Source organism: Magnolia sinica, chromosome 16 (genome assembly GCF_029962835.1).
Source record: "Magnolia sinica isolate HGM2019 chromosome 16, MsV1, whole genome shotgun sequence".
NCBI classification, from domain to species: Eukaryota; Viridiplantae; Streptophyta; class Magnoliopsida; order Magnoliales; family Magnoliaceae; genus Magnolia; species Magnolia sinica.
The window spans coordinates 60,506,619-60,518,273 of record NC_080588.1 but is presented as its reverse complement, the minus strand read 5'-3'; the positions used below and the strand labels follow the sequence as shown (position 1 = coordinate 60,518,273).

Here is an 11,655-nt window from a genome sequence, read left to right as displayed (position 1 = left end):
CCCCTCCATGGTTGGACAATTTGCCATAATTCTTGTAGAATGGAAGATCATGATACTTTGATCTTTGCCCTAAAAATAACTACAACAACCATTCAGATTCAATGCCGAATGTGGACTGTCATGCCCCTTCTGATCATGGATTGGACCAATCAGATGGACAATCTGGAGCACTGAACCATGGGACCCACAAGTGTATAATAGTGCAGCTTAGCAAATTAACTGGATCAATTTAACTGGTATTTGATGAAGAACATGGGACAATGGGAATTCCATTTATCCCCCATTAGTTAGGTTAGGGCTTAGTCGACGATGATGTTGATGATGGGAGAGCATTTGCTGCAAGGGGTCCACTGATGAGTGGTGCTAATTACCATCTAACCCAGAACATCTGATAGTGTCATGCTTAATTCCTTTCCTGTTGTATCAATTAAACATGAATGCATTTGTTTTCATGTAATTTACATAACATAGATTTTTATATTTTCAGGAAGATGGATTCTTTTCTTGATGACAATGAATTTGAACACATTATAGATAAAGATCAAGTTGATCATTTGGAGCTTGAACTCCAGGGATTGATTGGCAAAGGCCCGCAACCTGTCATGGAATGTGGAGAACCTGAATTGCCTTCGTCTTCCGGTGCTTCTTCAGTGAGGCCCACTGATGAGTGAGTGCTGCTAATTACAGTCTAACCCAGAACATCTGATAGTGTCATGCTTAATTCCTTTCCTGTTGTATCAATTAAACATGAATGCATTTGTTTTCATGTAATTTACATAACATGATTTTTATATTTTCAGGAAAATGGATGCTATTCTTGATGATGATGAATTTGATCAATGGATGATTAAACACGTCATTGATAAAGATCAAGTTGATCAATTGGAGCTTGAACTCCAGGGATTGATTGGCAAACGGCCGGAATGTGGAGAACCTGAGTTAAAGAAAAGAAAGCTTGAACGCAACCACTTGCCTTCGTCTTCCGGTGCTTCTTCAGTGGAGAAGGATAGACAAAATCAGCCATCAAGCTACTTGGTTGAACCTCACAAGTTGAAAGGAGAAAAACGCCGGAATAGACGCATGCCTTCAATCAACCTGTCTTCTCTGATAGACAATAATGTGGTGTCGTTGGGGGAGAAAGCACGTTACTTGAATAAAAAGGACAACCGTGTTATGGCAGAAGGGTGGGTCATGCACGAAGGAATCAGATGTTCGTGTTGCAAAAATGTGTATTGTCTTTCCAAGTTTGAGGTCCATGCAGGCAGCAGTAGTCATCGGCCTACTGCCAATATCTTCTTGGAAGATGGAAGGTCACTGCTGCAGTGTCAAGCACAAATAAAAAATGGTGATGAAGTTAAAGGCTTTGAACAAAATCCACACCCCATAATTCAGAAAATGGAGAGTGATGTGGGTGTTGAAGGCTTCACAGGGTATCTGCATGAGCATATGGAGAGGAATCAGGCCCACCCATTAATTCAGCAAATAAAGGTTGACAAAAAGGATTGCAGAATCACAATTGCAGAAGAAATGAAGAGTAAAATCTCATGTTGCAGAGGAAATGGAATATGCCACATTTGTCTCCACCAAGGGGTTGGATTGCTAGTGTGTGAAGGTGAATGCCTGCGCATGTTTCACTTAAGCTGCATTGGTTTAGAGGTATGATCCCAAACTCATGAAATCTTATGATATAATTCTATTTCCACTACAGTTTGCCAATTAAGTTCAAATAGTTGGCTTGATCCACCAAATCTGCTATATAATTCAACCAGTGTTTGGATGCACTATTGAATTGAATTGAAATAATTTAGACATGTGAGGAAACGGCTGAATCATAATCACCTTAATATTTGTATTGATGGGTGGGTTAGATTCCAAATTGTAATTTTTTTTTTTTTTCTTTATGAGTGGATTTGGAAGGAAATGATTATAATTTGAAAGCTAATTCCTCATTGTGAATACTAGAAAATGCCGTCATGATTTTTTTTCTCTTCATTGGACTAATTTTTCATAATTTCTTTTTTTTTTTTTATAATCCAAACACAGCCTTAATTCATATATTAATACTGAGAATAGAGAAATTTATATATATATATATATATATATATATATATATATATATATATTTTATTTTTTTTTTCTCACGTTTAAGTTGATGTTGGCGCTCGTGTAGGGTTTTCCTGAAAGTGTATGGTTCTGCCCATCTTGTGCATGTGGATTATGCGGTGGGGGTGAATACAATAATGAAAACGATCAGTTTGAGGAGCGAACAATTGTGTATTGTGATCAATGCGAACGTAGATGTGGGTTCTTCTCTCATCTTCTTTTTTTCCTATGTGTGTTGTATGGAAAATTGAAATCTCCAAAACTTACATTTTCTTTAATTTTCTTTAGATCATGTGGGTTGTCTAAGAGAAAGAGGAGTCGAAGGGCTTGAAAGTCGTCCGAAGGGAAATTGGTTTTGCAAGGAAAAATGTGCAGAGGTACTTCAAAATTTTCTCTATGAGAAGTAGAAATATATGCTTTTTCTAATTAATGTTTCACTTACAGTGTGTTTGGATGCACAACTGAATTGAACTGCAAATGTTCAATTCACTCGAAATTGAGTTAATTTCATAACCATTTTGAAACTAATGTATTTGCCACTTCTTTTTTCAAAGTAAGAATATGAAAAATAACTCCAATCCAATCATTTTCATTTATTGAATTAATTATTTCAATTCATTTCAATAATCCATCCATATGCAGCCATAATTAGTGCTATTATGTGATTTCGGTTTTATCAAGTTTTTGCTTTACACATTTACAAGAATTTTACTAATACATGAAATATTTTTGTTATAAATGTGTCATTGAATATTTATACCTTTTATTATCTTTCTTTTTCAACTACATAGTTGTTTGGTGGATTTTGAGGTGTCACCTATATACTAGACAGTTAAAACTGACATATGATCCACAGTCATTGGACGTAAGTGGTGCATGTCAAGGCATCTAAAGTCTAAAATGTGTGCCGCGCATGTCAAGGAATTTGAACAGCGGTCCTGCCTAATGGGTGGCTTGTATCTTGTACGCTCATCTCTTTATATTAGAAAGAAATCAAAATCATTGAATTTTCAAGTCGAATCATGTGTTTGAATTCAACATATTTGTGATTATAAGCATTTTTTGAAATCCAAGAAACTTCATCTGTATATTATCCAGTTACGATTGTCATGTGTCTCTCATTGAAATCATTTTTCCTCTATGGATTTCCTTGAGAGTGGTCAATTCTAGCATAAAAATACTCATTCTTGTGCTTTTTTTTTTTCTTTTTTTTTCCTTTTTTTTTTTCAGCTATGATAATGTTAATTTCTGCTAATGTACTTATTGTAATACAGATATTCTTCCATCTCCAAAACTTTCTTGGAAGATCAAATCCAACGGGCATAAAGGATCTATCGTGGACTATTTTGAGGTCAAATGAAAAGGATGGGCATGATCTTCACACATCCTCCTATATTGAAGCAATGACTAAGCACAAGCTTGTGGATGCGCGTGCTGTACTGCGCGATTGTTATGGTCGCATTGTCCAGCCGGTTACCAAGACGAACCTTATCAAAGATATTGTTTTCAGTAAAGAGTAAGACCTACTTTCCTGCTTTCAATAATAAAAATATCTATTGTCCTTGTAGTCCTATTATATTGTTAGCAATGCGTCTTTGAGGTTGAGGAATCACCAAGTCCCAGTACTCGTCTGCACATGGGGCTAGTTATTTGGTGATCCAGGCTGTTAATGTGATGAGGGCACTGTCAACAAAGCATATACCTTGGTTTTAATCATTAGCATATTGACCTCAATGAGTCTACTACCATTGTTGCATTCCAACATTTAAAAAATAAAATAAAATTGAAGAGTCTACATTTTCTTAAATTCAAGATTTGAAACATTTAACTTCCACTCCTTGGAACTAAATAGAATCTTTTGAAGATTAAGAAACTCATGGGTTTTTCAATGTTGCTCAATGTCGCTTCTATCCATGATAAACTGAGCCTCTTTCCTTTAATGCAGATCGAAGCTGCCCTATCAGAACTATCAAGGTTTCTATACCATGATCTTGGACAGAGGGAAGAAACCGATATCCGTAGCAACGTTCAGGTATCTTGGTAACAAGTACTTGAAACTTTTACTTCTTTTTTTCACTCTTGTATGTATTGTATAACAAAACATTATTCTACTTTTGGCACATTTCTATTCTAGGGTCCATGGTGACAAGGTAGCAGAAGTGCCTCTATTGGGTACACGTGTTATGTCGCGCCGACAAGGAATGGCAAGTCTTCTCATGAACAATTTACAAAAGGTAAGATTTTCAGTAGATATAGATATACAGCTAGATATTGTGTGTTGATATTTAATGATATGTTTTAACTTGTGTGAATAATTTTCATTCAACCCATTGATTAGAGGCATAAGAGATAACATAGTTTTACCTATCCATCTGCGTGTTTGGGGAAAAAGTTGAGGATATTGACACAATTGTGAGTATAGCAAGTCTGTGAATTTCATGTCCCAATATCACTCTATTCCGCACCAGGTAGGACACATGTATACTTTGAATGTGGATATCTGGTCAAGTTGGTTTAACAGTCCATTTCTATTAATATACATGTGGCCCACTTTACGGATGAACCGAGCCAAATTTTATGCCATGGGGTCATATATGGCGTTCCCACTTGCTGAACAGCCTAGATATTGCTTGAATGCCACAAAGAGGATTCAATATCCTTCATGGTTCCTTCATATGCTTGCTCATGTGGGCGATGCCTGAGATTATTTCAATACAAACAATGAAATATCATGGCAATTATGGAGACTTGCTCACATTGTTCTACTTGCTTTTTATGCAGATTCTTTCCGACATGGGTGTACAAAAATTGATATTGCCTATAGCTCCTAAGTTTCTACAGAGTTGGACTACGTCGTATGGTTTTTCTAAGGCAACAAATTCAGACAGATTTGAGCTATTGGAGTGCCCTTTCATAGAATTTATTAACAACATGATGTGCCAGAAAATATTGATAAAACCTGCAATTTGAAGCGGTAGAAGCAAGACGGGTGCAATATTCATACATCTATACATAGTTTCCATAACATTCAATGTATGAAATTTCTATTTTTTTATTGTATACAATAAGCTCCATTGCTCTTATTCTTTATCTAATATATATAATTCTTATCTTCCATTTGGCTTTCATTTGCAATAAAGTTCTTACAAGAGGCACCTATAACAGCAAGACAATACATATTTCTTGGTTTGATACAACGGACAAGATTGTTGTAAGTGTTTTTTTGGGTATGGGCTATTCTTGATAGGCCCACTAGTGGCTAATTCAGAATAGGGATTCCAATCCAAATTAATGGTAGGATGTTTGCCTTTCAATGACCAGTAGTACACTTTGGTGGTACATATGATATACAATAACTTCAAACCAAACAATATGGGGAGCACAAATAAAAAATTAGATAAATTGGAAATTGTTGTGTTGCATCTTTGATCATCCATTTGATGGCACCAATTAGACAGTGAGGATCATCTATTCAAGGTTTTTGAATATGGCGCACCTTTAAATAAGGCTTGCCACTTGGACAGTTCGGAATTTATAATGAGGTGTGTGTGCACCTGAATGTGTAAAGTAGCTTTGTAAATGCAGAGAGGGACACTATCAAGCAGGGTGAACAACAACTCATTTATCAAACTAGTCAACACAAATGTTTGTAAATCTAGACCTTCCAAAAAATGAGACCCACAATGGATGGAGCAAATTCCAAATCAGTATTGACTACATGATGCTGACCATTTAGCTTCTGGCTATGAAATGGATGAATGAAATTAAATGCTAAGCCATCCAAGTTTTATAAGCAAAATGGGATGGTCAGGCTTAATGAGTGTGGACCACGCCATAGGAAGTAGTGGTGATAAAGACCATGGAAACCTTCCTGGGAGCCACCTTGATGTTTATTTGCCATAATTCCAATACTTCTATGGCTCCCAATAAGTTTTTAATGGTGAGCGCTCAATCCCAACAGAATGGTCTAGTTGAGCCTTGTATCTGCCTTGTTTTGCGGTTCATACCCTTAAATGACCTGGCAAAACGGTTGGACTGCATGGGTAAAACCCATCCATCATGGTGGGCCCCAAAGAGCCCACCCTGGATGGATTATCATCTAGGGTCAGGGCACAATCTGCTTCCATGAATAAGGGCAATTGAAATAAAATTTGTAATGGTTCGCATTCAACTAACTCAATCTATGGTGAGGATCATTTTTAATGACATGTGAGGAATGATGCAGGCTACATGCAGCACACAACGTCAGTGCTATATGCAGCCCATAGCATACATCATGAAAGCCTACACTCGAAACGCTGCTTGGACAGTATCCCTGTATTTACCATCCCTCAGATCGGTGCAAGACAATTAACCACTTGCTCTAAAAGCTCGAACTGTTAGAGTATGGAGAATTAATCCCTTTATCTCATAACCCAGGCCCCACATCTCCTGGGAGAGGACCTCGGCCAAACCCCCCTCGTGGGCCCCAAATCACATGGGCCGCCCACCCCGAGTGTGTCCCTGCATCCCACGAGCTACCCCACTCGAGCCCGGTGTGAAATGCCCCTGCATTAATCCTCTGGTGAGGAGTCTCGAACACGAGACCTCTCTCGTGTGAAAATGTCCCTGCATTAATCACCCTCGGTGAGGAGTCTTGAACACAAGACTTCCCGCTCTGATACCAATTTGATGCAGGGCAATTAACCACTTGCTCTAAAAGCTCGAACTATTAGAGTATGATGAATTAATCGCTTTATCTCATAGCCCAGGCTCCACATCTCATGGGTTAGGACCTTGGCTGAACCCCTCTTGTGGGCTCGTGGGCCCCAAATCATATGGGCCGCCCACCCCGAGTGTGTCCCCGCATCCCACGGACTACCCCACTCGAGCCCGGTGTGAAATGCCCCTGCATTACAGATCCAAGATTCTGTAAGTAGGGTGGCAATGGGCCAGGCTATGCCCGAGCGTAGCCTGATACTGTTTCACTCGGAGGGTAAGCCGATCCAAGGCAATAGAAAGGAAAGAAGAAACAACAATTATCCAATGATAATTTCCACCATAATTAACAAAACAGGGATTTCAATTTTGAATCCTAGTTTAGGTAGTAAGTGGAATTCTCATATTTCTCTCACAACACTCACCCTGTGCCAAAAATCTAAATTATGGAAAAGTGTGATGATTGTTTGGCAGAATCCACATTGTCTTTGTAATGTGTCCTCAAATACATACCAACATATTGCAATTGATACATAGGGACTTTAGCCTTTGAATCTGGATCATCTTCCGATGATGTAAACGGTTATTCGATGTGTCTCACCAATGTGTATTTATGGTGGATAAACAACAAATAAAATGTCTGAAATTCAACTGTTTCAACTGTTTGAAATTTGGATCATTTGATTTAAAAGTTGACAGTCACCATCTGTATGATCAAAGCCTTGAAATATTAAACCATGGAGATGTTTAGGGCACTCCCATCTATGGGAAGCCCTATCATATAATTGGTTTGAGTCACTGGAAAGAATCCAATTTCAGTGGCTGAGATAGCCACGTATCATATTGCAATACGTCGGGATGGATTCAAACAAACCTCTTTCTTTGCTATTCAAACAAAAGACAAATTTGTCACATCAAAGGAAAACCCGTTTCCTTTTTTCCGCAGTGTGGCATGGAATCCATAGTTCCAAGCATGACCTCAAGGATCCAACGGCCAATGACAGCATTAGATCCACTGATAAAATGAAATGGTGGGGCAAGGAGGAGAAGAGACAGTTCCAAGTGTAGTATCTTGGCGGTTAAGTGGGAGAGGGGAAAGAATGGAAGAAATGTTTCAACAAGAGTGATTTAGTTGAGTGTGAGCCATTAAAATTTTAAAATTCAATGGTCCACATTCATCTACAAAATTAATTGAAAGAATCATCCATTCACATGATAAAATCCATGTTCATTTAGCAAGCAATCAAGGTTGTACGATAGCAATGTCAAGTTGCACTATGGCCCAACCCAAGCAAGACAAAACAAACCCACATAAGGTCTAATAATCCCATATTTAAATAAATAAAACATGGTTATGCATACTAAAACTGTGAACATCTAAAATTACCAAAACTGATGAGGCACATACCAAAACTGATGTCACAAGAGAACTCGAGACAATAACAACTCAATCAGGCTCCAACTACTTCTGTCTCCCCTTCCAACGAAGTGTCTTCATCCGGTCTATCCACCTTCACCCCCACATCCTCTGAGTAATTGCCGTGGACCTGCAAAAGCACTAGTAGTATTAGAAATTTCAGGTATCAGTGGACCTGCCAGCTTCGCGATACCGATAACACTAGCAGTATTAAAAATTTTAGGTATCAGTGATATGTCGCTAAGTATTGCCAATGTATCAATATCACTTGTGTATCGATATCACCAATGTTTTCGACTATGTAAATTCCAAGTGTCGCTTGTATCAACAATATATCGGTGATATTTTGATAATATCGCCAATGTATCAATATTGCCAAAATTTTGTTTATTAAAAGAAATTCCATTTCAAATTCTTTTTATGGATTCATGGTTGTATGACGAAATGCAAGTTTGTATATGCATGCATGCATGGATGGATGAATGGATCAAGGATGTATGTGTGTATGCATGCATGGATGGATGGATGGATGTATACATGTGTCTATGAATGCATGCATGAATGGATGGATGGATCATGTATTTGTGTACATATCAATATTGTCAAAATTTGTTTATTTAAAGAAATTCCATTTCATTTTTTTTTTTTTTTGTATGGGTTCATGGTTGTATGACGAAATGCAAGTTTGTATATGTATGCATGCATGGATGGATGAATGGATCGGGGATGTATGTGTGTATGTATGTATGTATGTATGCATGGATGGATGAATGAAAGGATGGTTGGATGGATGGATGGATGTATAGATGTGTCTATGAATGCATGCATGAATGGATGGATGGATCATGTATTTGTGTATATATGCATTTTTCATTGTATGTATGTAAGCATGCATGGATGGTTGGATGGATCATGCATTGTTTGTATGTATGTATGTGCATGCATCGATGGATCCACCATTTTCCTCATGTTTCCCTACCAACAATACCTGTTTTTAGGTACCCATTAAATGGAAACTTATTATTTGTTTCCTAAATATGCAAATTTGCAACTTTTTAGCTATTATCTGATTATTAAATATGCAAATGTGTATTTTAGCATTTTCTAAAGTATCATTGAAAATTTCCACCATTTTACTCGATGTTTCCTTGAGTCAGCGTTACATGCTTTTAGTCCCCCATTAAAGAAAAACTTAGTATATATGTGTCTTTTTTTATTATTACAATTATTTGATTCCTAAATATGCAAATATGTGTGTTTTAGCACCTCCTAAAGTTTCATTGAGAAATTCCACCATTTTCCCCATATTTCCCAAACATTTCCCTCAATCAACGATATATTTTCAGGCATCGATGATATCAATACATGTTTCGTATTCCCAGGCAGCAATACATGTAACGATACAGATACTGTGAACACTAATGATAACCAGGTTCGGAGAGGCTGTAAAGATACACTCAGGGGGGGGGGGGGTCGCAAGGGTTTTCTTTAGGAACACATGCCAATGTCGTGCACATGTCGCAAGGGTTTTCTTTAGGAACACATGCCAATGTCGTGCACATGCCCCACCCAAGATCATACCAGTCCAAAATTGGGCAAGTTCATGATAATCAGGTATAAGAGATGTAACAGAGATCCATAAAAAGGGGAATTGAGGGTTTTCTCTAGGAACACATGCATACGCCGCAAATGCTTTGGCCCAAAATTGAGCCAATCCATCAGGTGGAAAGGCCACAAATGCCCAAGAAAAACACTTGGCTAGGAGAAAAGTAAGAACCAGTGGTCCAAATTCAACGTGCACTTGCACCCACATGAGCTTCCAAGGAATATTAGAGTCTTAGCTATTCACAGAATGGATGAATCGGGCACTCTGTTTTCATTATTATTATTATTTTATAATTTTTAAAATCCCCCTTCAAATGGTTAAAAATCTGGCACTTCCCAGATAAAGAAAATTGGGTGTTGGTAGGGGTGCGAAAATGCAAGTCTACCTCCATGAGCTTCCAAAGATGGAATTTTGGGGGCTTCAAGATCTTCACTTTACGGATAAATACATTCTGGAGTGGGTAGTTACTTGAGGTTGCTTACTCAATCTCTTACCCAATGACCTCAGGAATGAACTTCTGTACTGGTTCCTTTGACCATTATCTCTCTCATTTTGTGGCGGATCTGAAAATAAGACATGAATTGAAATAGATTTAAGATATGGTATGAGTATCACAAAAGGTAGCAGTTGAATGGTTGGGAAAGGAGCAAACCTGTCTGATCTGGCTAGATTGGCCATAACAAGTACGCTTGACCTGATTCGGACGTCTCTTGGTGAAACCGATACAGAACATAGATAGGAATGGAGAGAGAGAGGAAGGACCCTAACCGGACGGCCATGGTTGATGCTTCTGAAGCTCCAGTATCAGCGTAAAGAGTGTTTTAGTGATGCTGAAGATATAAATCCCTACTAAGCGGATTTCCGGAAGTTCCTGCGCTGGGATGCCAGGTGGGCCCCACCGTGATGTTTGTTAGAAATCCACCCCGTCCATTCGTTTTTGAGAGGTTATTTTAGTACATGCGACTGAAAATGAGGTGTATACAAAACTCAAGTGGGCTGAACGAGAGTGAAAACGGCGAAAAGAGTTTCCTACCGTTGAAACCCTCCTGAGCAGCACCTTGATGTTTATAGGACATCCAAACCGTTTATGAGGTCACTCCCACTGGGACGAAGTGAAAACACGAAAATTTATCTTGATACTTAAACTTTTGTGGCCATGAAAATATTTCAGCTATGGTCACTGAATCTGCACTGTTTCATCTCGTGCAGCCCACTTGAGTCTTGGATTCACCTCATTTTTGGTTGCATGTCCTAAAATGCTATTAATAAACTGATGGACGGAGTGGATTTCTCACAAACATCGATGTGAGCCCCACTTAGCTTCCTTGTGCAGGAACTTCCTGCGGAAGTCTTGCAGGAATAGGAAGCGGATTGGCTGGTGTACTACACACCACCAACATAGCTGATGTGGGTACGTGTTGGGCGCAGACGAGCGACGAGCTCCGAGTTGTACGAACGGTTCAAAGGAGATTAAAGCTACATGGCCCAGAATGATGTATTTTTCTTATCTATGCCGTTCATCCATTTGGCAAGATCATTTTACTTCTTGATCCCAAAAATGAATAATTTCTAATATTCAATTGGACCACACCATAAATAACAGTGGGACAATGATTCTCACCATTAAAATGTTCTTAAGGTCCACCGTAATATTTACTTTCCATCCAATTTGTTCATGACGTCACATAGACCTGGATGAAGAGAAAAATCAAAAATCATATTTACGTGACCCAAAGGATTTCAATTGCAGGCGTTCAACCCCACTGCTTTTTGAAGTGTGGTCCACTTGATTTTTGGATCTGTCTTATTTTTCGTTTCAAGCTTTAGGAAG

The 11,655-nt window shown here is 38.4% G+C and overlaps 1 protein-coding gene and 1 pseudogene across 1 annotated transcript; one reads left to right on the top strand and one right to left on the bottom strand.

Annotated features, from left to right (window-relative positions):
- The first annotated feature begins 491 nt into the window (after positions 1–491).
- Positions 492–5,073, top strand: LOC131228879 (increased DNA methylation 1-like). The gene is made up of 8 exons (XM_058224726.1): positions 492–667; positions 801–1,656; positions 2,171–2,300; positions 2,392–2,480; positions 3,378–3,619; positions 4,049–4,135; positions 4,238–4,337; positions 4,885–5,073. The coding sequence occupies exons 1-8, from the start codon at positions 492–494 to the stop codon at positions 5,071–5,073; spliced, it is 1,869 nt and encodes a 622-aa protein (XP_058080709.1).
- A 2,941-nt stretch (positions 5,074–8,014) lies between these two features.
- Positions 8,015–10,659, bottom strand: LOC131229432 (small ribosomal subunit protein eS1-like; annotated as a pseudogene).
- Positions 10,660–11,655: the final 996 nt, after the last annotated feature.